Source organism: Diadema antillarum, unplaced genomic scaffold (assembly GCF_040938485.1).
Source record: "Diadema antillarum isolate AM-2024a unplaced genomic scaffold, OU_Dant_1.0 seq00000182_RagTag, whole genome shotgun sequence".
Classification (NCBI taxonomy): Eukaryota; Metazoa; Echinodermata; class Echinoidea; order Diadematoida; family Diadematidae; genus Diadema; species Diadema antillarum.
The window spans coordinates 1,506,870-1,533,918 of record NW_027271249.1 but is presented as its reverse complement, the minus strand read 5'-3'; the positions used below and the strand labels follow the sequence as shown (position 1 = coordinate 1,533,918).

The 27,049-nt window shown below is 41.7% G+C and overlaps 1 protein-coding gene across 1 annotated transcript in view; it reads right to left on the bottom strand.

Annotated features, from left to right (window-relative positions):
* Positions 1-27,049, bottom strand: part of LOC139728522 (DNA polymerase theta-like) — a 41,429-nt gene that overhangs the window by 9,122 nt on the left and 5,258 nt on the right. The window contains exons 4-20 of the mRNA XM_071639459.1: positions 26,833-26,948; positions 26,120-26,276; positions 25,311-25,446; positions 23,862-24,055; positions 20,466-20,627; positions 19,070-19,216; positions 18,409-18,621; positions 17,508-17,650; positions 16,092-16,290; positions 15,355-15,506; positions 14,460-14,784; positions 13,811-14,054; positions 9,973-13,481; positions 9,253-9,390; positions 7,808-7,965; positions 5,256-5,409; positions 3,945-4,105 (exon numbers count right to left, since the gene is read on the bottom strand). Coding sequence (XP_071495560.1) covers positions 3,945-4,105; positions 5,256-5,409; positions 7,808-7,965; positions 9,253-9,390; positions 9,973-13,481; positions 13,811-14,054; positions 14,460-14,784; positions 15,355-15,506; positions 16,092-16,290; positions 17,508-17,650; positions 18,409-18,621; positions 19,070-19,216; positions 20,466-20,627; positions 23,862-24,055; positions 25,311-25,446; positions 26,120-26,276; positions 26,833-26,948 — 6,308 coding nt within the window. The remainder of the gene's footprint in view (positions 1-3,944; positions 4,106-5,255; positions 5,410-7,807; positions 7,966-9,252; positions 9,391-9,972; positions 13,482-13,810; positions 14,055-14,459; positions 14,785-15,354; positions 15,507-16,091; positions 16,291-17,507; positions 17,651-18,408; positions 18,622-19,069; positions 19,217-20,465; positions 20,628-23,861; positions 24,056-25,310; positions 25,447-26,119; positions 26,277-26,832; positions 26,949-27,049) is intronic.

Sequence of the window (27,049 nt, the reverse complement as noted above, 5' to 3'; positions counted from 1 at the left end):
CTTAGCCGGCACTGCAAAGGTTGAGATGTCTCTGTTGGTAAAGGATATTCTAAAGCTCCGAGTAAGTCCTTAGGGTGGTGTACATTGTCTGGGCATAGAGGGTTGGTTAGGTCTATGAGGATATGATGCTTTGTTATAAAAATTAGGTCTGAGATATCTTTTTTATGTTTGTTTTGGCTATCCGGCATGGATCTCCAACACAAAAGAATGGTAATGTGTTAGACCCAGCCACCACCGTGTTTTTTCAATATATTTTGATATTACAATGTAGTTGAGAATAAAATAATAACCTCTCATTGTCCTAGATGGAAGTCAAAATTGAACAGTGTGTGGAATACTCTGCATACAATTTTGGACACGCACACACACACACAGAATGCATTTTTTTCGGTATATTATTTCATAAAGAGCTGGCCATTACAAACCAGTGAGACCAGACATCAATATTCTTAAATTTCGATGCATATCTTTCAATATCTTCCAGAGGTCAGAGGATAATAGCTAATGTTCATGTGAAATGAGTACACGCATTTTGAGTTGCTCACTTTTATTGCTAAAGAAATACACAATATGTGCATCATGTCAATCATTAAGTAATGTATCAGTTTCATTTTCAGTCTTTGATTATTTTTTTTTCTACGTGTACAAATATAATCATGGAAAAGTAAACAACATTCACATCAAAATATAAACGAGAATACTAAAAAAAAAATAGATGTAATAATGTGCAAAGCAAATACCAGGCCTACATCATCTTAAGGTATACAGGTGACGGAAATCACCTTATTGATAAACAGGGATAGCGATCGCTGAACAATATTGTTTCTTACAATTCTCTCTTCTTTTCAACAAGTGGAATAAAACACATGCACATACCGGGGCATCAGTTTGGAAGAGTGGGGTGGTGGCAGGGATAGTTGACCCCCACCCCAATAAATTGTGAGATGTGGAATTTGTTTTGTTTTGTTTTGTTGATTTTTTGGGCTTTTTTTAGACAGAAAACTGCCCAACTTTTTCACTTTAAGTGTGCATCAGATGGTTGAAATTTAATTCTGAAATGCAAAATCTCCCTTCTATGATAGGGGATATCTCCTTCCAATATACTCCTTCCCTCTGCTTGGTTCCTTCCACAGATATAACGTACTTTGTTGATTGATAATATCCCTAGTTCTATGAAAAAAAGAGATATTTTAATTTGAATTGTAAAGATGAAAAGGCTTTCTTATATAGGCACGAGTGTTCATCTTAGAGGGCAAGAGGCATTTGCCCCGCCTCCCGAGAAAATATGGGAGGGGAAGTGGTGGGGACATAAAACTTTGCCTCCAAGTATTTCCTGAGATGCGGATTTTTTTTCTCACTTTTTTGACAGAAAATAAATTATCTTAATAACATTTCACCTATAGTATGCACCAAATTAAAAGGCAAAATTTCCTTTTCATACCCCCTCCCCTACACCGTCTTCCGCTAGGTCCCCTTCGTTATACACTTAGTGCTTTTGAGATTTACCATTTTTGTTTCTATATCATCAAAAAGTATGTACTAGATCTTTAATTTCAGTTCCAACAAATTGAAGAAAATCCCTCTTATTGGAGGGGGTAGGGTATCCTCTTTCAATTAACCCTTCCCTCCTCAGTTTCTACTCTTAGATTCAGTACACTCCTTTTACTGATAATTTCCCAAATATTCCATCATAAATGTGTAGGCCCTATACAAGATTATTATTTTTTAAATGTCTTAATACAAAGGCTCCCTCGCATGGGACGGGTTGGGGGACAGCCCCTTTCATACCCTCCTCTCGCTATATCAACTTCCCCTCCATGCATTGATTATGGCTACACATTTGGGGATGAACATTTTTTTTTTCCAAAATAGTATAGTTCAACCAAGAGTGGCGAGAGATCATTGAATTGCAAACAAAAGAATGCAAAAGCTCCATAATGTGGGAGGGGGATACCTCCACCCACATCCTTCCTTCGATTGGTCTCCCTCCATAAATGGCTGACTTACTACACCTTTCTGATACAAATTTCGAGATATTCCTTCAAAAGGGCATGTGTGCCAGATCGTTGAATCTCATTTCTCAAAATACCAGAGCTCTCTCGAATGGAAGTGGAACACCCTACCCTCACCAACGCTGCCCTTACTGGGTTCCCATCCATATAGACTTGGTACACTTTGGCAATCCATAATTTTGCAAATGTTCCCCAAAACGTATGCATCAGATTAAGAATTCAAAAACGGAGGGGGGGGGGGGTGGGTTGGGCGAGATGCGCCCACACCCCATCAACTTCCATGTATAGATGACGCACACGTTAAACAAGAGCTGCACTAAATCACTGATTTCAGGTCTAAAACCGCAAAAATCCAACCCTCCACCTCTCCCTCTGCTCCACTTCTTTGCACCATGGACTTATGCTTACACACATTTTCTAAGTCCCCCATCCCCACATGAAAACAGATCGACACCCCTTGATCTGTGCACATACCCGGCTTAGATAATTACCTGAAAGTTCAGCGTAATGAGTAGCCACTTTTTTGGTAACAGAAATGCATGGTTTGTAAGCCCTACATTATAAACAATTTACTATTAACTATCGTAATATCAATATCATTATCCTCACATTTCATTAGAGGTCTTTGACCTTGTGTGATTTTCATAGGTGAAAGGTAATGGCTCGTAAATCAGTATCGCCTAGGAGTGCATTCTAGAACATCATCATGTTTACCATTAATGATGCCAAACTATTCTGATATTTTGAGGTCATTGACCTCTCGAGATCATCAGAGGTCAAAGGCAGAAACTCGTCTGTGTGCCTTGGAATATGAAGACAATGTCATTGTAAAACAGATATGCTTGTTTTGTACATTTTTACCATGTTTATCACCCACCAATGATGTCATAGTTCAATATAATGATATTCTGAGGTCATTGACCTCTCAAGGTCATTAGAGGTCAAAGGTAGAAACCTGTCTGCTCTTTAGAATATGAAGACAATTTTATTGTAAAACAGATATGCTTGTTTTGTACATCTAAACAATGTTTACCATTACCAATGACATCACAGATCAATATTATGAAATTTTGAGGTCATTGACCTCTAAAGGTCATCAGAGGTCAAAGGTAAAAACCTGTCAATGCTTTGTGGAATCAGAAAATGGTTTCCATTAAGTACAGATGCATGTTAAGTGCATCATAACCACATATATCATTCACAAATGTCTCAAAACATCGATATTCTGATATTTAAAGTTCATTGACCTCTGGAGGTCATCAGAGGTCAAAGGTAAAAACCTGTCAGTGCTCTGTTGAATCTGAAAATGATTTCTCTGTAGTATAAATACATGTTTAGTGCATCATAACCACATGTATCATTCACAAATGTCTCCAAACATCAATATTCTGGTATCTAAAGTTCATTGACCTCTGGAGGTCATCAGAGGTCAAGTCAGACTTACCTCCCGATCTTAAAATAAATCTTATGGTATGTACTAACACTGGTGAAAGTTTCATGCTTTAGTCAAATTTTGCACAATTCTCGTGATTTTGAGGGCTTAACCGCTCTACTATAACATCCTCCGGGAACCAAAAAAAAAAAAGAAAAAAAAAGAAAAAAAAGAGAAAAAAAAAGAGGAAAATGCTTATTGCATGTTGAAAGATGTGAAAGTATGCCCTGTTTTTAATGTTTGACAATGAAAATACTTCATATGCTGACTAACATCACTGAGAGTAAGTGCTTCAGTGTTAGCATGAGATAAATCTTCACTTGTGGTAACTGAAAATATAAACAACACAAAGGAACTGCATGAAGAGACCAAAGATGAAAGGGGTCAACATGATAAAATAAAATACTGGCTCAAAAGTCCATGGCACTTGCCCGGAGCCAGCGAAATGGGGGAATCATCATTTGGACATGGCAACCTGTTTCATGCATGTATGACCATACCTCTTCAAAGGTCTTCCACAGTGACAGCTCTTCCAGTTGTGTCTTCATCGCATCCATGAGACAGAGGCCCAGGACAGCTTCAGTGGTCGCCCTCAGCCTCCCGGAGCCCTGCATCTCGGGGCTGGCTCCCGGTCCCCGGAGCCCCACCCCACCCCCAAGGTCTGCGGGTCATGAATGGGATGATAAACCAACACTTTTGAAATTTGGACTTTTGTAGCTGGACTTTTGCAGCTCTCTTCTTATGGCTCTTCTTTTGACTTTTGTAGCTCTCTTCTTTTGGCTCATGCCTCCCTGCTGTTCTCATATGAATCACATTGGTAATGATGATAGAAAATGCGATAGCATTTATCTCATATTTTGATTTGGATTCAATTTTGAGATCAACCTGCCACGCCGCTTTGGCAACAAGAGATGGAAGTTTTGAGGTGGATGCAAGAACTTTATATGATTTTATCAATATACAACTGTATCAGAGGCAAGCATATGCATGGTAGAGATATAGCCAATATTTTGATGTATTAAAGTAGTTAGGGAGCTTCACAACAGCAGTCCTGAGAAACAGCAGCCATGTGAGTATCATCTTATATCCTGAAATCAATCATTATAGCACTTGTACGATTATTTTCCCACGTACCTTTTATAGATTCATTACATGTGATTTTCTCTGGGCATCATGGTAGACCGACCTATCATAAACACATACTGTCGGAGTAATCTGTCAATTCAAACTGAACCTTTTCTATCTTCCCTCAAATTTAGACACATCTAGTTAGGAATGGGTTCGTACTGCAAGGCTTTGTGAATGTACATTGTATTTCTTCACAAGAATCAATGAGCCATACAGTCTGAAATAGTATATGAAGATTTACTGCCTGGCAAAGTGGAGCAACTATCAATGCGAAGATGAGAAATCACAGTTAGAAGGAAAATCTTGCAGAAATGTGAAACATAGTCGTACCAGTAAGCAGTGGATCTTGAATATGGGATGAAAAATTCAAATTTTTGACCATGAAAATGTCTGTGCATGGCATACATGTAAAGTGTCCATGGGATAACTGAATATGAACTCTGTGACTGCAATGATGAGAAATACTGTAAAACGCAATATTTTTGTAGCATGACATTTTCGTGAATTGGAGCCGACGTCCTTTTTGGCGGCATAAAATTTTCGCGAGTTGCCTCTAACATTCAATGCGCATAGTGTAAACAAGAACTTTCATGTGCATTGTAGTTTCGCGCTTCTTGGCTCTCGCGAAATTCGCGAAATTAAAATGCATGTGGATATTCCTCGTTTTATGGTATTCTTCATACCTTCCATGAGATGGGTCTCCAGGGGCGTGTACTGCGTCACTTGAGACTGGAGGTTGGGCTCCTTGCTGCCTGGGTCTATCAGCCACTGGGCCACCTTGGGGTCTTCTAGGGAGCCACCAAGGAGACAGCCACAGGAGCGAGAGAGGAGCTTGTACTGTGATGGCAAAGGAAAACAAACAGGAAATGTTTCTTTCATTGCTTTGAAATTTGAGATTGATATATAAACCAAGTGTATTTCTACCTTCTTACCTCATTCATCTCTCTAAGTGTGCATCTTCCTTCCTTTCTATCTATCTTTCTATTTACCTATCTTTTATATATCCACTTATAATCTACCTTCTTATCTACTCTATCTATCCCCTATCTTTCTATTGGTTTTTCTTAATCTATCTTTCTATCTACTAGTAACTATTTATCTTTCAATCTTTCAATCTTCCTATCTATATATAAATATCTTTCCATATATTTCTATCTACTCATCTATTCAGATAAACCACTTGATAATTCAACTACCTATAAATCCACATTCCAAATTTCCCATCCACACCTGTACATATACCTAGTAGGTACAAGAAGACAAGCTATGTCTATACATTTTTTTTTCTCGGAGATGGTATTTCAGTAAACTATCATGTATCCTCCTACAGCACAAATGACATTAGGTTCAAGCAATTGAAAAAAGTTCTCCTTGTCTCTTATTACACAGATGTTCATATTGCTTGATACCTCTTACACTAAGACAACATTTTACAAACTATCATGCATCCCTATGCAGAACAAAGGACATAAAGTTTATGCAATCGTAAAAAAATTCTTGTCTCTTATTACACAGTTGTTCATATTGCTTGATACCTCTTACACTAAGATCCTGAAGTTCACACCTAATCAAGACAGATTTATTACAAATTGACATATATACGGGCTCAGGAATGCCAACTTTGTAAAAGGCATTGCAGTTTACTGAGGGCAGAAGAGGAGTATTTATGGTGGAATAACAGTGTTTTCCATGAAACTTGCAGTATTTCAGGCAACCCCCCCCCCCAAAAAAAAAAACAAAACCCAAAACAAAAACAAAAACAAAAACAGCACACAATACTTTAACTAGAAATGTCGCTTTGGCGACTGGTATGCCTCCGCCATAATGCATGATTTTCCCAAGAGGTCTAGATAGTACATGTGGACAATGTGTGATTACATTTTCACAAAACTGGCAAAATATTGAAATGACAAGTTTGTCACAAATGTGTTGAATGTTCACCTTCCTTGACCTAGGTTTAATTGGATGAATAGGAGAGCATGTATCTAGGGATTTAAGGACTTTAACTTGACTTTGACCCATTCATACATTTAGGCATTGAGTAATTTTCAAGGTACAGGTGTGGAGAAAAAGTGCAATTTCTGAATTGAATAGTAAATTGTTACCATTTTCGTCTGGCCCTTGACCCTAAAATTCATAAGATAATCACTTTCAGGTAGAACATGCATAATATGTACTAAGTTTCAAGATTACTTGAGCCACTTCCGAGATATGGAGGAAAAAGTTAGTTCTGCACTTTCACTTGATCTCTGACCTTTTGACCTTTGAGGCAAAAAAAGAAGAAAAAAAAAAAACTTTCCAGAGAATTTCTATTAGGTTACACATGCATACACCAAGTGTAAAAAAAAAAAAAAAATGAGGGAAATAGTAAAATTTTGAAGTGTTGCACTTGACCTTTGACCCCTGACCTTTGACCCCATGAACCCTACATTCTCTAGATAATCACTTCCAGTCAGTACATATGTTCCATGAAGATACCTTGAACAATTTTCCACGGTACATGTACGGAGAAAAAAAAAAAAGTTTTAATATTTTTACTTGACCTTTTGACCTTTGACCTCATGACCCAAACTTTCACCAGAGAATCTTAATTGGGTAATACATGTATACACTAAGTTTCAAGAAAATATCTTCAGGCATTCAATAGATATGGTGGAAATAGTGAAATTTTATGTATTTGACCATGACCTTTTGACCTTTGACCTCATGACCCAAACTTTCACCAGAGAATCTTAATTGGGTAATACATGTATACACTAAGTTTCAAGAAAATATCTTCAGGCATTCAATAGATATGGTGGAAATAGTGACATTTTATGTATTTGACCATGACCTTTTGACCTTTGACCATTGACCTCATGACCCAAACTTTCACCAGAGAATCTTAATTGGGTAATACATCTATGCACTACATTTAAAGAAAATATCTTCAGGCATTCAATAGATATGGTGGAAATAGTGAAATTTTATGTATTTGACCTTGACCTTTTGACCTTTGACCTTGAGCATGTGCACCCAAAGTTGATAGGCACAACTTCACCCCCTAATACACATACATGCCAAGTTTCATTAGGATACCTCAACAGGTTTTGATAGTTACCTTGTCCACAAAATTCATTACGGACGGACGGAAGGACGGACGGACGGACGGACAACCCGAAAACATAATGCCTCCGGCACTTCGTGGCAGAGGCATAAAAAAGTTACTGTTCCCATCTCTGTGTGCTGCACCCACCTGGAGTTTTGCCCCAAACACTACTTTGCATTGGCGCTGGGCCCTGGCTCCCCTCCCCAGCTTCCCAATCTCCATCACGTGTCTGACCTGGCCCAGTCTCTCCCTGAGGGGGAGGCCAGGGGCGATGGTGGGCTGGGCCAGGCTGTCGTCGGGGTCGGCTGTGAGATAGTCACGAAAATGCTAAGTTAATGACATGGAGAAGTTTTTAGAGTCTGGCAAGGAAATTTGGATTCAGTATTGGGAGAAATGTGGTGTCGGCAATGTAATATTAAAACCCCATAGCATGGGGAGTCATGTGTGGCCTGATTTCGTTTGCTGCCCACCGGGGTACACTCGAAAACCATGAATAGCATCGGTCATGGAATATGTGAATCAAAGCATACGCTAATGGCTAACAATCGACTCCAGTCGAGATACTTTGGCTGCGAGTGTACTTACATAGAAATCAGTGATAAGGCTGTAGACAATTATAGGGATAGTCAAATACATCTAAAGGCCACCGCACACTACACGATCAGACTGGTCTTAAAGTCTTAAGCCAAGCTGGGTCTTAAGACCAGTCGTACGACCGGACACCGCACACTATACGACCCGACTGTAAAGCGCGCGCAGTGCGCACTGCGTGCGCTTGCATTTTACTGCATTGTGAATGGCTGAAAGCCTACGACCAGTCGTAGAAATTCAACATGTCAAATATCTACGACTGGCGCTAAGACCCAGTCGTACGACTGGAAACTGGCAAGACTGTGACGTCACACTTATAGTCTTAAGGTCTTAAGACCGGTGAATCGGGGTAAAATCGTGTAGTGTGCGGCGGGCTTAAGCTGGGCCAGCATTCCCATTCCATGGAATCCCCATTCTACCTGGCCTTTTAAGACTTGGTTCAGCTAATTATTTTCCCCGCGCAACTGACATATGTTTGTATCACTTTGCATAATTCAAATTGTAACTTGAAAAGAAAAAAAAAAACAAAAACTGGTCACACAAACGAGACTTACAGAAATATCTTATCAGAACTTAATCAGTCATCTCCATGTCTTTCTGCCTTCTGTCTAGCTAGTATTATTATATTTGTTGGCATTTCAATCTGCAAATATGCATCTATGTATTTAAAACTGCATAAATGGGTGTGTCCTTTCTTGAATCCATCCATATGCCTGTCATTTATCCCCTCATCCATATCTATGTATCTAATGACCATGTGTTTCCATTCCTATATCTTTCTACAGCAGCTATGATGTACAAGTGTATGCACATTATGCAGATTCTACATTAAGAAGACACATGTACTTTCAGGCATCAGCACATTATGTAACTAAATAAAGCAACTATCCTTCAGTGTATCCAGCTGAAGCTCTATGGGAGCTGTAGAGGTCAATAAGACCAGGAATGTTAATAGGGAGGAGGAGGGGTTGTGGCACACCATATGCCTGGATGATTCTGACCTTCTGGTATCCGCTCCTGGAACGATACAAAGTAGGCATCCTTCCCTCCCCAGCACACAGCAATCCCAGTCACCAGCAAGCCTAAATCTTCTACGGGGAAGCCATCGGGAAGAGCAGCTACAAACTTGGTGCTTGCACCTGGAGAAAGAAAATCACAGAGGGTCATAGGGCTGATAAAATATGTCTCCTCAAGGCACCACATCTGAGGTGGAAACTTCTTTTAGTTTCTTTTTTTTTTGGTGCTGTTGTTGGTTTGTTTCAAAGGATGTGAAATTGACAAAAATATTGAACAGAACTGAAATGTCATCATCCGTACACTGTGCAGGATCTTCAGTGCACATGGCTGGTTGATTGCTTATAGCTTTCCTGCAGGGCATTGCATCTTAAATGGTTGATGGCAAATTGATTTCTATTTGCGTGAATGTAACAAGTCAAATTGAAAAGAAAAAGAGTTATATTTTTGTAGAAACTGACAAGCACATGAATTCTGAAGATTTCCTTCACAAGGCTAACATTATGCTTCTGCATTGTTGGAAATGCATGACAATGTACACCCGCAGCTGCTCAAAGATCAAATAACTCAAGGACAAGATACTTTAAGCATGGTGCAAACTGCTCAGTGCGCATCTGCAAAATGTGAGATGCCTCTACCCCTACAACAGTGATCAAACTACAAAATACACTGATCATCAGATCTAGATGCTTAAAAGAAAGACTCACCTGGCTTTTTAAAGTTGCTTCCAATACCGCCCTGTTGCGCTGGTGGCTCGTACCTCTCGCATGACACCGAGACCGAGTACCTCTTCTTTCGCTTCCATTCTGCCACGAATGTGTGGAAGAGGTCTACGTTGGCGCAGACATCTATGATCGTGAAGGCTCCATCAGAGGACGGGATGGATGGGGTGTTGCTGAATGACTGAGGGTAGGTAAAAGAGGATGCTGTTGGAGGTGGATGTGATGATGAATCAAGGAGCAGTGGAAGTGATGGCCCTGATGCTGCTCTCGGAGAAAAAGGCATCTCCACGTCGCTATCAACGCTGAGTTTGAGGTTGAGATCAAACTCGTCCATAGCCACGTTGAGGTCATTCCCGCCGTCGAGGGTGCCCTGAGAAAAGAGGTCGTCACACTCCTGATGCAACATCTGGCTCTCCAAGCAGGGCATTGAAGGCGTCACTGCAGGGATGGGTGCTGTCTGGACAGCTCCGCCCTTTACCGCATCATCTGCTTGTCCTGTTGATTGATGGGTATTAGGCATCACCTTACCTGGAGCTGCAGTGGTTGTGGGAATAGGGTAATTTGTCCTCAGCTGTTTTGTATCTTTGGCTGCTGCTGACTCCTGCAAACCCTGCCTTCTCATTGGTGATATTCTTAGAGATGTATACTCTGTAGCTGAAGCTGGCTTGCTTGGGGATGCTTTTAGCTTCTTTGGGTGCTGAGAAGATGCTTTGCTCCCGATCCGTGGACTCTTCCTTCGAGTGGTTCCTGTGGCTCTGAGCAGCTTTGGTGTGCCTTGGGTTGGCTTTGGTGGCGTTGGAGGTATAAAGTCTCCCGAATCGCTGGTCTTCCTTTCTGACGGTGAATCACTTTTATCTCTAGGCTGACGGGAATTTATCAAATTATGGTCTCCCTTATCACAGGTTAGTGTGTCTCTTGGAGGAGTTTTTTGCCGCTTAGGAGGGCAAGATATGTCATCACCTCGCCCTTTCCTCTTGCTTGTCTGTGAAGTTCGGCTCACAGTGGACCCCTTCCTGGTCTCTTTCACGTGACTATAAGCCTCTTCTTTCCCTCCTTGCTTCTCAGTGTGACCAGACAACTTCATCTCTTTAGAACTGTTTCCATCTTCCACGATGCCTTGTGATACCACACCATTTGAATGAGCTGCTGCTCTTGCTAATCCAGAGGAGCCATCGCTACATGGCAATTTCTTTCTCTTCTCTAACTTCTTAGCAGAGTGATGATTAGCTACAACGGTTATGTTCAAGTCCCTGCCAGCAGGAACTTGGATGTTGCACGACTCTGCATCTCCTTGAGGGCTTTCCTTCAGCTGAGTAAACATGTCTATATCATCATCCCCGGCCAGGAAATCAAGCATGGCGACAGTCCCCGGACTCAAGAGACTACTTTCATTTTTCCTTTCACTTCCTCCTCGACAAGTCGTAGGGGTTGCTGGTACTGATTCGCCACGTTTAGCACGACCAGCTGACTTTGCTCTCTTGGATAGACTACTTCTAATTTGAGCATCCGATGGTGACTTTCGGTGGCATCTGGACTCTCCACCTTGCAGGTGTCTCAAAGATGTCCCTTCTGTGCAGTTCACCGGATGATGCTTCTCTTTGTTCTCTGCTCCTTCACACACCTGGACTGCATCATCCAGAATGGGAGGGGACAAATCAGAGTTTGCATTTACAGCAGCAGCTGCATTTCTCTTTGGATTACACCGTGCATTCCTTGATCCTTGATTCAAACTTACGCCCACAGCAGCATGGTGACCAGCTTGCACCTGGGTCCTCAATATCTCTTCTGTAGTTCCTGGCGGTCTTGGGTGATTCCTCTTTGCATTGATGGGAGAACATAAGATACTGTTCGAGAAAGAGTCAAAGGACTCGCACATGGCTGCTGCAAGCAATACATCCTGAGTGCTCTCAACTTCTTGGTTATCAGGGTCACTTGATGATTCAGCAACAGGTACATCACACTGGGCCTGACTTCTATCCGAGATTTCCTTGGCACAAGCATTCTGAGAATGATATTCATTACCATCTCTCTTTATGCTTGCATTTGTAGAGTCTCTACCCCTATCGCTGCAGATAGTTTGACCTGCAGTTGGTGGCATAATCCGTTTCCTGCTTCCTGTGAGGTCGGGGCTTGCTGACTGAGCAATGGTCTCATTCTGGGTGCAGTAGGCAGCCATGAACTCTTCAAGCTGGGAATCCATCGAGGGAAAGCAAGGACTCCTGTCGTCTTCTCTTGCTTCGCTGGGCGATGACTTTTCACCATCGCTGGGGGCATCCATGCCTCGATTGGGAGCATGTTCTTGTTGTGGGGATGTCCCTGAATTCTTTTTTCCCGTAATGGCATGCACGGCTTCTACAAGCTCTTCATCTTCAATGGGGCAAGAGAAGAGGTCTGGCGAGGTGTCCTTTTTCCCGTCGCTGCCATTTCCTTCCCTAGGTCCATCTGGCCCTGATGGCGGTGTTATTTCCTCACTCGGGTGAGTGCGCTTCCTCTCATCGGTGACAATGGTGTGCCCACTTGCTCCTGCTCCTGCAGGCACAATATCTGTATCGGCTGTGCCAGCTACAGTTCCTGATTGAGGTGGACTATTGCAAATCATCTTACTGTCAGTTTGCTTTGCTGCAGCATCTGGCTTCTTTGTCGAAAGTGCATTCTTCCCTTCTGGTTTTGCTGGCTGTCCAGTGGGGTGTGATGAATGAGCACTTGGGTAGGGGTGAACTGTTGCAGCAACCAATACTTGATTCTTTCCCACTTGATTAAGAATCCCCCGACATTTCAGCGTCATATCCACAACCTCACTTACAGGTGACAATTCACCCTTCATAACTTTTTCTTCAGAGTAAATGTCTTTCATCTCTGATTCCTTATTTTCTCTTTCATTTTTCTCATCTTGACACCTTCCATTACTTTCCCCACCAATTGCAAGGTGTTTGCTTCGAGTGTCTCTTTTCTGGCTCTCCCTCACACTCCGGTCAGTGTTGCCTTTACTTGGGAGGACAGCTCTTTTTGGATTTTCAACATTTGCTTTGGGCTGCATTCGTCCAGTAGGAGGAGACGCTACACTACTTGCTGCATCTCTGCTGACACCTCCACTGGACTCCTTTGCACTCTCCCTAGCTGTCAAAACAGATTCCACAGTCACTTTGTGACACTCAAGGCCAGTCTCCCTTGATGGTTCTTTGGCAGTATTACCCATTCTCTGCTTTGATTTCATGTTTCTCCCACAGTCCTTGCTTTCCGCATCTTCATGGACTGTCTCCTTCCCACCTGCCACACTGGCACTCCTCTCCACCTGCTGACCGCTGGTTCCCTCGCCCCCTTGCCAAGCCAAGCGCTCGATGCCCAGCTCAGCCTGGACGATGTGTCTGGCCTCCGAGATGATCAGCTCAGCAGCTTCTGCCTCGGTTAACCCCTTTCTCCCTGTGGCCCATATGCACCTTGTTTGCTGCCTCTCCAAGGCCTCGAAGGCGGCCTCGCCCTGGGCTTGTCTGCCACTGAAAGAGAACAGCAAAACACAGGATTTTTAAGCTCAGCAGCATAAACTTCTTCATCTCACACTAACAGCTGATTACAGATCTATAATTCCCAGTGGTATAAGAGAAAAGTATGGGGTGCATGTAAGTTTCTGCAACACCCAAATATACAAAATGTGAACCTCGTAATTCTGGTTAATAATAATGGTAGGAGTGGAAATGCTTTAGACGTTTGTGTGAGTAAGACCATATGATTTTCATGACTGTTGCAACAGATTCTACAAGTGTGATGCAGTTAAGACCGACACACACACACACAGAACTACCTAGGCTAGGCAAGTTTTGCTCACCTCCTGAATGGCACTGAATTCCTCAGCAGCATCTCAACATCAGCTGGGTGGGAGGCGGCCAGGGAGGCCACTGTCTGGTAGCCCCCGTCGTACAGCAGCCTAGCCCGCTGGGCATTGAGGAGCGAGATGCGCACCAGGTCGCACAGCTCGCGCTGCACCCCAAAGTTGAGGCGGCTCTGGAACTGGGCCAGGAGGAGCTCCAGGTTCCACCAGCCCAGGCGATTGCAAAAAACAGTCACCATGCCTTCAAAATAGAAGGAGAAACAGAAAAAGAAGAAGGAGACAAGGAATAAAAAAAAAAAGAAGATGGGTGAACAGATTACGAAGAGCATAAGTTACAAATATATTACTCTTTGAGAGCAGTAGCTCTGTCTTCTACACAAAATGTAATGAACAGTGATGTGCTTCTGCAAGATATTGATAATGATTACCAGAGGGGCATGAGAGTAAAGTGTGTTGAGTAACTACATGTCAATGAAGCATTTTTTTACAGAAAATTACGAGAGCAGCTGAACACAGCATTTCAAAGATTGACCCTTATTAAACTTTGCATAAAGAATGAAAGAGCAGTATTGTAAGTCACAGATGTGTCTTTTACAGTACCGATAATTCAGTTTTCCCACCATGCCATATATCAACATTGACTCACCAGCAAAAGTACTAGCTGACTGCTGTAGAGACTGCAGCTGCCCGGTGGCGCAGTTGTACCGGTTGGCGACCACAGGCAGCGGGACCTCGTTCACCAGTTCGGCGAGGATCAGGGTGGTGTAGAACCGGCGGTGGATGGCGATGCTCTTCTGGACCTTGGCTGATCGCGAGGCGGAGGTGACCAGCCCCTGACTGGCCCTCATCAGGAAGGATTCCTCCACCCCCACCAGCTCGGCTACCCGCCGCTTGTCGGACGACATGCTCTCCCAGCTGCAGACGAACTGGTACCAGTCTGGCTGGAAGCCCTGGTCGTAGATGGGAGTCACCTGGTTTGGGTGTATTGAAATATTGCATTTGTGTTGACAGGTTTTGTACTCTCCAGCTTCAGCATAGTTTATTGTCATATATCTCAAAAACATGAACACATTGTTGTAACGCAAAATGCACAACATGCAGTATTAAGTCACTTTTTAATGGTCATATCGCTGTTAGGTGACAAAACCTTGTATTTCAACAATGTCAGATGTTCAGGAGAACAACAAAAAAGAAAACCCAACCCAACAACAACAACAACTTGGAAACCAAAGCACAATCATAAATGGGATTGGGGGTAAGAAAGTTACGATTGGGACAGGACATCAGTTGACTTATTATCTGACAATTTATCAAAAAAACAAACAAACAATTGCCACAAAAATTTGAGACAAGGTTTTGTCAGGCTAGGAAAGATATGCTGATATTGTAGATGGAAAAGAGCAGAGAAACATAAAAGAAACCAATGAAAAGCTAAAGCTTGAAGGAATTGTAGGTTTCCAAGGAAATAAGCTAACAAAAAACACAATGGAAGAGAAAAATCCCTTTGAGGACAGAAATATTGTGAATATAATCTCAGCTACCTGGTAGAGGATGTGCAACTCGTTCTCCAGGACAAAGTTCTTGCGGGCCGTCTGGAGCTCAGCAAAAACACGAAGGGCCTCGTCTGGTGAGAGGGCGGAGGCGAGGGTTGCCCTCCCCAGCTGGGTGGGGCAGTATCTCTCCTTGGTCTGTCCTGCTTGAAGGCAGGAAGGACATAGTGACAGAAGATTGAATTCATATAGGGTTGGTTGTGTGTAAGTGGCATTTAATCAAAAAAAAAAAAAAATTCTCCTATTTGCCTACATGGGCATTAAAGAATACATGCTGTTCAAATGCATACTGACTTGTGTTGATTCACGACACCCTCAACATCACTTATGTGGTAAAACAAATATCCAAATACGTTCCATATCTTGCATTATGATTTTTTCCTACTATTTTTCATCAAGTTACTTGGATACGCCCATGAAAACACAAAACAAACTTCAAAACCACGATTCTGCTAGTCACTTCATTAACGCAGAAATTCACAAATGCGCCCATGAAAAAACAAAACATACTTCAAAACCAAGATTCTGCTAGTCACTTCATTAATGAAGAAATTCACAAATTGCTCCCAACTCACAAAATTCGCAAAATATAAAACCCCCCAAGAGATATATGGTATACCCGGTATAGAGTTTAAACAAAAACCAATCACAACCATTACCTTTCATTCTTCATTTTAATAATGATCAAGCATATCTTTCATTGGGAGATATCATGATGGATTGCATACCTCCAGACTCAACATTCTGCAGTCTGATGAATTCATTCTCTTCCAGAAACTTGACGCAATGAAGAACTGCCGATTCCGTGTCCAGGTCCGACTCTGGGTCATTGGTTGCTTGACCCTCTGCGAGACTGGCTGCAAGGAGTGTGCTTGAAGCATAAGCCTTGACTTCGGATGGAGATGATGCGACACCACTGGCTATGACCTGCGTTATGAGTGACCAAAATGATGTAATTTAGACAATCAATACAGGATTTTGATTAAAAAACAAACAAACTGTGATCTTCATCGTATGGAGAGGGCAGTAAAAATCTTGTTTCATAAAGTACAACTTTATATATCTCGCTCCACAAAAAACAATCCGTTGCAGTGTCCAATCTTAACCATTTCAATCATTGGCCACACTTGAATATTTACAGTGTGTAGAATGTTATTCTCATGTACTTGTTCTCTCTTTCATGATGATATTTCTAGCATCTTATTTAACCCTCACCCGGCCGTTTTTTTTTTTTTTTGGTGTTCTGTGGCCGGGGGTGGGGGGTTGATTCAACCCCCCCTTGATATTTCTTATGTAATTTATTGTTTTATGAATTTCTTATGTATTTCTGTGTTTTTCGACCTTTTGTTTTATAATTTTTTTTCGCAAAATTCATGACAGAACCTATTTCAAGCATAATTATGCTAAAATTAATTGATTTCAGCCTATGGAAGTGAAAATAATCATATCTATATGAATAAGAAGAGAAAACTCCATTTGCATAGACTTTATACACAAAATCACGTTTTTGAGCTGTTTTCGGTCTGACAGGCATGTATAAAAGGTCATGCAGCGTCGTAACGGTACAGGCGATTTTCACGAAAATGATGTCAAAAGATGCATGAGACTCGAAAGTAAAAAGTCAGCGAACGGCGCGGTAAAAAATTTTTCGCGTGGCGGAGTAGTCACGAAAAATGTAGAGGGGGGTTGATTCACCCCCTCCCCCCCTTTTAGGGTTAAAGTCTGGTATGATATTTGGTTCTTACTCATCTCCTGACAGATAGAATTAGTTTAAAATTTCATTCAATGACAATCAACTTGGAACTGCTGTCTTGTGTACTATGCAAAAGGACAGTACTGCACAACAGATGTTGTAGTCAAACTATTACAGCAGCTTCCTTTACAAGCCCTAAGGATACTTTGTTGTTGTCATTTTTATCGTTTCCGCAATTTCCCTGATGTATGTAATCCTCAAGGAAAACTTTCTCATCAGGACTGATTCTTCTGCTCATTATATCAAAGTTGATGCTACTACAAACCATTACCATCACTTGCGACCAGCAACCTCAGGTAAAACTGAGTAACAAATATCAAAGTGTTGAGAATCATACAAGATATATCATTATTATGCGTATCTGCGCTTCAGTTACCGATGCTTAGTTTACCTCAAGGATGGCCCTCTTCAGACTGTTGCTGAGGTCGTCCCCCGACCTCTTCACCAGGCAGCTCTGCACTGCGGGAAGCTGGGATCTGATGAGCTTCGACGCCTTCTCTCTCTCACTGGGCTTGCACACTAGGATGCTTTCCCCTGGGAATTTCATGCAAGAGACAGTTTTAAGATGCGAACGCCATCTTGATTGGAATTTGGCTTTCATGCAAGACCTTTCACTGATAGGTAAATCAAGCTTGAGCTTCTTATCATTCTCTGACCACATCCAAATTTCCAAAGCTCTATTCACTTGACTGAATACTTTGCTGAAAGTAAGGCATAACATGCGTATATGTGATTTGTGCTTATAATTCGGTTCATTAATGTTTCTTCTTTGAGAATCAACACATGAGCAGGTATGTCAAGAATAAATGACCAGTAGCCGATGAACACAGTGAATGACGCTCACAAATCATGTAAGGTACTGCATGAGGAAAGAGTTTCAAAATAGGAGGTCAAATATTTGAAGTATACTTATGGTAATGAGGAAGACGGTAGGTAACCATGACAACTCAAAAACTTCAAACATGTGATTGCAGTCCACATTATACATTCATGAGTGAGGGGGAATTGATTTCAGTAAACATATCATTCAAATGAAGAATATTCATAAGTACACATAAAAACATTCAGATCTCACACGATGAATGTGTTTAAGCATATCTCCCATCCTAATTGAAGTAACAATTAAAACAGCTGCATAAAATCAACACTGACATGCTACTAAGTTACGCTTCTTGTATCGAATATCCAACCTGTAGAGCAAATACGTAAAAAAGGAACTTTATCATGTCAATGCATGATCGAGATGCAGAAAATAAAATAAATTTCAGTCTTGAGTGGAGGTCAGGGCTCACCTTCTGTGTCCACTCCTTTCCTTCCTGCCCTCCCTATCATCTGTTTGTAGGTCAGCGGGTCGATAACCTTCCGATTAAACATCAGGGATCTGATGATCACCCTCCGGGCGGGTAGGTTCACCCCCGAGGACAGAGTGGAAGTGGCCACCAGGATTTTCAGGAAGCCTTGACGGAAGGCGCCCTCTATGATGTCCCTTTCATCAAAAGTCAGACCTGGGAGAATGAGAGGGGGAAGGGGGAAGAGACAGAACTGAGAACTGTTGTAATTTTTCCTCTAATCTGAGCATATGCACCCATGCTCAACATGCAGTGGCTGAGCGGTGTCACAATTATCATTGCGGAGAGTCCTGTTGTAATTTTTTGGGGTACATAAGGTAGTATGATATAAAGAAGATAATGAATGAAGACGAATTCAACAAAAGTTCACTTTCTATAAGAAGTACACATTCCCTTGACTGGTTATTCCTTCATTCACTAAATCCACACATACTGGTATATATGGGTGAACTTGTCCTATAAAACACAAGGCTCTGGTGCCACTACAAAGCAGAGGTAAGCCAAATTGGTTGAACATGAAAAGGGCTACCATACTTTGGTACATGCATATTGATTAGGAGAACATCAATTTTGAAATGACAAGACTTGAAAGATGGGCACCTACCCGCATGGTGGTATGCCACGCCATAAGGAACGGTCTTGCGGAGGACAGGGTTGATGCTGACCGGTGTCCTTCTCAGCTGCTCCCAAACATCCCGCAGGGCGCGCTGGTCAAGCCTGACCGGCAGCATTTGAGAGGCCTTGGTGAATCCTGTTCGAAATTGAAGAAGAATTATGGAAGAATTCCAGCATCATTATCTCTTCACGTGTCACATACGAGGGGCGACTGAAAAGTTTTGAGCCTTCAAGAGATTGTAAGAGGCAGAAGTACTTTATTGCTCTATTTTTCTACATAATCCCCTTGTGAGTCCACACACTTCCTCCAGCGGTGACGTAGTGCCTCTATGCCACTGCAGTAGAAGTTCTTTGGTTGGTCCTCCAGGTAGGAGTCAACAGCATCAATGACCTCCTCATCAGTGGTGAAGCGTTGTCCAGCCAAATCTTTTTTGAGGTTTGGAAAGAGGTGGAAGTCCGATTGGGCTATAATCTGGTGAATACGGTGGGTGCGGAACTAGTTGGAATCCACAGTCATGAATGGTTGCCATTGCAACCGCTGATGAATGCGCTGGAGCATTGTCCTGGTGAAACAAGACGCCTTTTGTGATCATTTTGTCCATTTTTTATGAATCACCTGATACAGAAAGTTCAAGAACCTGTAAAATAAGGATAAAAATTGTTATGACCAAGAAATTCGCTTGGTAGGAGTAAGATATAATGAAGACTTCATGGACCAAATTTGGCCTTCATATCTTAATCCTTTCTATGTTAGGCTCAAAACTTTTCAGTCGCCCCTCGTATATGGCATAAACATGTTCATTATGCATGAGAAAGGAAGGGTCTATAATAAGCGTGTCATTTTTTGTTGCTGTTGTCATAAAAAGGCCTTGCTTGTCATGGTAAAATTTATATGTGTAATTTACAGGTGATCTAAAAGCTTCTGACCAAAAACCTTTTGATGAAGATATCAATTAAAATGAACTCATACAATACACATCTTGTGCACATGTCCCGTTATGTATTAATAACACAAATATATCATAAGTAAATTATTATGGCCCATATTCATAAAGATGGTTTAAATCAAAACCATGATCTGAATCTAGTCCATGGATAAAAAATAGAATGAAATAGGTGCAACTTACATATGCCAGCATCAACTCATGATTATCACTGGATGTCTGCTGGCGTTCATGATCTGTCAAACACATTTACATCGAAAAAATTTGAATAAAACATGAACTAAATTTACACCACCTTCTTGAATATAGGCTATTGAGTCTACCTTATTTGAAATTAAACTTATAATGAAGAAATGTCAAAAAAAAGTCAAAGAGAACTACAACTGGTGCACTGTAGTAACTGCAGCTAGTTGGTGCTCTTGTTGCAACATCAGTCAATACCTGTGCTGCCCGTGGGTAGTTGCCCCTGGTGAAGCCTGTATATCTCCCTGGCGACCGTCTCACACAGCTTCTCACACCAGTTCTTGGTGGGGCAGAAGATGAGCACCCCGTTGCCCTGGGAAACGGTCTCCAGGCACAAAGTCACGATGTGGTCTTCGTCACCTTTAAGAGATGGAGAAAACAGGAATGCAGACTTTATAAGTAAAAAATGCAAGCATTGCACCACTTCAATTACAGTGGACTCCCTTTATTATGCAGCCCTCGGGACCAGCAATTTTGTTTTGTTGTATCAGAATTTTGTTATAACTGAACAAATAAACAATGAAAGACATAGTGGGGATAATGTTGTGGCCTACATCTTTATTTCATTGTAACCAGAATTTTGTTATAAACGCCTTTGCTATAATGGGAGGGCACTGTAAAATAGAACTTGGCCTAGAATTCTTACGTTACGTTATGCTGATGCTAGGTTAGAAATAATTTTAGATTGAATCTCGGTTTCTTTTTTTTTTTTAACTCTTACTGCATACTGCATAAATTTGACTGTTTAGTACAAGACTGTTAAACCGAATAATTGAAACAGTGATATATTTCTGTTCTTTTCAGAAAAAAAAAAGTCAGAAGATTCCCCAGAGCGTGAGACCACCGAGACAAAAAAAACCTTTAACAAGCCATTCTGAGAGCAATCAAAGCATTGCTGAAGGACCCTCTTGTCGTGTAACACCAAAACCTCCTCTTCCACCAGATACCAACCTAGATATCGCAAACTACAAATGTACAAAAAGAACGGAGAAAGGCACAGTGATGAGATAAGATTGAAGCTCAAAGAGAAGAGAATTCCACATCCGCAAAGTCATATTCCCAGCTTCCGAATTCAAGGACAAAAGAAGAGAGTCTGGTTCCGCTATTACGATACTGTAAATATGATTGGTTTCAGATTTATCCATTCATTTCATACTTTGAAAGTGAAGACGGATTTTATTGTCTTCCATGCATTCTATATCAACCAAAAGCTATTCATGGTGTACCGGGCAAGGTTTTGATATTGCGGCCTTGCTGCAACTGGAAGGATGCTGAGGCAGACCTAGCAGAACACAGTACACTTGAACACCACAGAAACGCAACAGCCTCCATGAATGTGTTCTACACGACAATGAAAAAGGCCAGAGACAAGGATCGATCACAGTCTTGCGGAGAGAGAGAGAGACTACCGGTTGAGAAAAATCGGCAGTTCTTGATATCAATCATCAAGTTGATTGAGTTGTGTGGTCGACAGGGCTGGGTGCTGCGGGGCCATAGAGATGACTCAGAATCTGTAGCTCTTAACCAGGGGAATTTCAAAGCTCTTTTGAATTTCCGAGTAGATGCCGGAGATGAAGAGATCTGGGGCCCGTTTCATAAAACTTGTCATCAGTGACAAGTTGTTATAGATGTGACAAGCTACTGAAATCCTTGCATCTGGCTGAGAGCAAATTTGTCATAGAAATGTGGCAGTTGTCACTGATGACAAGTTTTACGAAACGGGCCCCAGGAGTCACCTTGAAAAACTCCAAAGAATGCACTTTACACTTCAAAGACCTGTCCAAATTACCTTCTGAAGTGTATGAAAGATTACATGTACAGCAAATTATTGTGTCTAAGTGAAGGCGCAGCCCAATGGAGCTCTGTACACAATCGAGGCTGACGAAGTCATAAGTATGCATGAAATCGCACGATGACCAACATAAATGTACAAAATTTCCCTACCGTGTGAGGGGGGACACCCACCTCCCACACCTTCGCTTCTCTCGCTCGGGCTCAGTCACTTCGCTCCCTCACTCTGCGCCCCCCCCCTCCTTTACGGAAATCCTGGACCCACCCCTGCTCTTTATCCATTTTCTTTCCAGATTCTGTTAATGATGTGGGTCATGATGAATACACAGCCTGAATACATGCCGAATGTTCAGAGGATATGTTTTTTTTTAAATGTATTTGTCGTTGTTGCTAGGTGCCTTGTCTATTTACTCAGATGTCTGTGATGCTGAAAAAAATTAAACATCCATCCAGAGTTGTGATGGAGTTTAATCCTTTGTATGCGCTTTTTCTTTGTTTCTGTGTACTTAAAATGCTTGGTGCAAAAGATAGAAGTTTCAGGACTAAGTTGGAGGATTTGGAACTTTATAAGACTGCCCCAAATTGGGTTTGAATTGTCATGTCTGTGACATTAAAAATGCCAAAGTGCAATGTGATCTGTGATTGGTTGAAATGACACCACTTGACATTCATTGTTTATGTTGTGATGAGTTGTCAATCATGAATTGTTGCAATCATGAATTCTGAGATAGGTATTAGTAAACGTTGACATTAATTTACTTTACTTTGAAATACCCCCCAAAATACCCATGGTAAGCATGCGCTAATAATTTAGCCTAGAATCAATGGACTCCAGACTCATTGTTACCCTGTCATGATATTCCATTTCAACTGAAACTCTATTTGAGTTGATTGTGCAGTGTAACAGTGGCTGCTCACATCATCTTCAATGTAGTTTAATAGTTGAGGAACCATGCATGAACTATTTACAAATAGTGTTGACTGATTCTTAATTCCAAATTGTTCAGTTTTCTGTTATTGTGCAAATAATCTGGTATAGTGCATTCAAAGTCACGCTAACTATTCATGTGTTATAAACTGCACTGGCTGCGTCCTTGCAGCCATGACTCTTCTGTACTTGTGCATGCAATCTGGTATATTACATTCAAGATCATGAACTATTCATGCGACATTAACTGCACTGACTGCGTCCGTGTACACGTAGGTGTGACTTTTCTGTTCCTGTGTATGCAATCTGTTATACTGCATTCAAGATCATGAACTATTCATGCAATATAAACTGTATTCACTGTGTCCTTGTCGCCATTCAAGATTACAGACTTTATGCAACATAAACTCCAATGGCTCTGTGCTTGCAGCAGGGATTCTGCTGTTCTTGTGCAATAAAAGGCAAATTCCTTGCATGAGATAATCTCTACCACAAACAAAGTCATGCCTTGGTATACACATTATGAAATTAGCTGAACTTGACAAAATGTTCTGACTGTTTGTTTGAAGAGGAGAGGCCAAATGGCTGATTAGATTGATACCCCCTCCCCCCCCCCCCAGCAATACACACACACACACACACACACATCAAGATACAGACATCAAAACAAACACACAGGCATTCCAATACAATTTGTATGTATGTGTAGATACACTATCTGCATTCTCTTCCCTTCATTTCTGTGTGTCCTTTCATCGTAAGTCAATCAAAGTGTAAGTCATACTGTCAAATGAAAGATGAACTCTATAAAGTTGTAGAAGAACTGACGAGTTAAGACAGCCTCTAGTGGTCAACAAGTCACATCTCTCACTGACCTTTGACTTCAAAGCGAGGCTCCACCTCCCGGACCCGGGCCATGGCGTTGTCATGCAGAGTCTTGCCAATCTTGACATGCTCTGAGAGAGGGACCGGCCGGAATTCAGTGCGGTAAAGGTCAGCCTCAAGCCACCTGGCCAGCAGGTCTAGGTTGGGCAGTGTGGCACTCATCCCCACAACTTGGATCGGGTTACTGAGGTAAAGACAAAAGCGACGAATACATTGTGAATTATGATGACAATAATATTGGTGCTGATGTTGATGATGGTGATGACAATGATAGTATTAACGGCATCGATAATAGTAATAACAATGATAATGATGACAGCGCTCAAAGCATGAACACAAACACAATGTGAGAACAATATATGAGTCATCAAACAAAACCATGACTCTGTTTACAGTGAGTGAAAAGGCCGGGCTCAGCCGTGGCCGAGCCCAGCCTTCATTTCACTGTAAACGCGCAAAAGGCCAAATGCGGGGCAAAAATCGGCCGCGCATTTGGCCAAGCCCTGGAGGTAGTCTCAGCCATGGCCGAGCTCAGCCTTTTCTCACTGTAAACGCAAACTGGGCCAAATGCGGTACCAAATTTAGTCTGGCTTCCAGACCCTCTGCCCTACTATTTCGGTATTCAGGATATTAACGCCCTCAACGTTGAAAAATAGTATAGTTTAAGGTGGTTTTGTCCGGCAAAGGATTTTTCCTTTGCCGACTCCAGATGGCAAAGGGTCTGGAAACCTGACTATACCAAATTGCAATTGTTTACAAGCAGAGCGCCACTACGACAAAATATGAAAGGTTTGAATTACAAGCCCGGGCCGAGCTCGGCATTGTAAACGGACAAAATTGCGGGGCTTAGCCCCGCAATTGAGGCCGGGCTCAGCCCAGCCCCGCACTGTAAACGGGGTCCTACTACATATATCAATAAACTACATGTATTTTATGAGGCCTTATAGTTCCGTATGCCACCATTCACGCATAACTTTTAAGCTTTTTTCCCCATGTATCCTCCAGTGGTACAGCAAAAGTCAATATTTTCATGCAATTAATTTTTCGCCCTGAGCTGCTCAAAAACGTATTTGTGGGTTCTTGCATTTGCACTGCATAATTGCTTTACACTCATGTGTTTTCGTCCATTCACATCTAATAAAAGAAGCATTGCCCAATCCGTTTGAAAGTACTGCATGCACAGAAACTACGCGTGCTCCAGACACACTTGTACTCCAACAAATACTACTAGGGCACAGGCACAGGCACGCACACACATAGTCATACTAGGGTGACACTTTTGGTGAAGCCCACGATTCAACAAATTCAAAATGTGCAGAGAAAATCATGGCAATATTCTCAAGCCAGCCACAAGTAGCAAAAATATGTGAAAATTAGCGCCGTGCAAACATTTCCGCATTTTCAACATACCACCAGAATCAAATGATTCTATAACTCACCTCTGCTTATCACCATCCTGCTCAGCAGATTGGAGAGAAGTAGCAACCACGTAGCGAAGTTTTGTGAGGAGTAGTTCAAGGAGGTACCCTCGATGCGAATCGCCGATCATGTGCAATTCATCAACCACCACAATGCCTGCGTGGAGAGGTGAATGTCCATGACACACAATGATGAATTTTTCCCCAATGAGGATATGTTCGTATGAGACATAATACAGTTGTAGCAGGACTGCAAATATTCACACATCAAAATTAGGGATGCTCCAAGGAGCAACGAGGGAGAAATACGAATTTCAATAGGTGAAAAAAGGTAATACTGTAAAACAAGAAATATTTGCATGCCTTTTGATTTTGCAAATTTCACGAGAGCCAAGATTCCTGAAATTAAAATGCATGCGAAGTTCTTTGTCTACACCATATGCAGTGAATGCAAATAGCAAATTTCATGCACCGAAAAAGGCCGTCCGGTACAATTCAAATCTATGACATTAGCAATCTTCAGCCCCTTGTCATGCCAACCTCTACTGACAAGGGTAGCAGTAAATTCCACAGTTTGGAGCACACTTTGGCAAATTGATGATATTATATTCATTTATGTTCAATATCTAATACACAAATGATTCATATGCACTGGAGAAAATGCAAACATTTTTACACAATCACACCCCTACTACAGATGAACACATACATTCACACTCACACACACATACACACAAACTTAAGGAGAGATTGCTGGTCGTTCAGACTCCAAAGGATTTACACACCAGCTAAGAAATGGATGAAGGTCTCAAAACCCCACTCTGACTCACCAAGCTGCCCAATCTTCTTCTCCTCGAGCAGTCGGTTGACCAGGCTGTTGGCCTTCTCGATGGTGCAGATGGCTACGTCCGTGCTGGCCAGACCACCAGGCGGGGAGTGGCTGCCCATGAAGCCATCCACTCGCACCCCAGCTTCTGAAAACATGGACTGAAAGTGCACAAAAGATACTGATGAACATACAAAAAAAAAAATACTGAAAAAAAAGAGCAACTGAGATAACCATACAAAATCATGGGTACACTGCATAGAGAAAATTGGTGAAACACATTAATGGCCTGAAGCACAATAACCTACAAAGAGGAGCTAACAATATCTCTCACAAAAATTCATTTCTATAAATTGTTTTTTTTCCCCCTGATGTTTGTATACCACAACTGTTAATGCTTACTCAAAAATTGTGTGTCATACATCCTGTGATAGAGGTAAGATGTGCATGTACGAGCACAGAGTAAGAAACAGAAAGATGGAGAGAGTCTCTATCCTTCTATTTCTTACTCTGTGCTCTTAAATGCACACGAGAGGAGAGAATAAATGTAATGGAAGAGAGAATCAGAAAAAAAAAATGCTACATATCTTATAAAAAATATTACTTTGATACAAATGAAACCTATCTGAAAACAAAAGGAGAGGTCATTAATGCACACTACTGGCACTATGACAGTAGAGATATGAAAATCAATCAAATTCTGCATAAATGTCATACCTGCAAGTAGAACATTTTCTCTCTGGATACAGAAACAAAAGGAAGAATGATAAGGGCCTTCTTCTTTGTTTCCAGAACTTTCTTCAAGACGAGCAGCTCAGCAACCAGAGTCTTGCCTGGGTGGAGAAACAACACAATTTACAGGCAAGTGTAAAACCTTGACATAGACATAATACTAGAGCACAGTATATAAGGTATTGTGTAGTACGGTATAGCT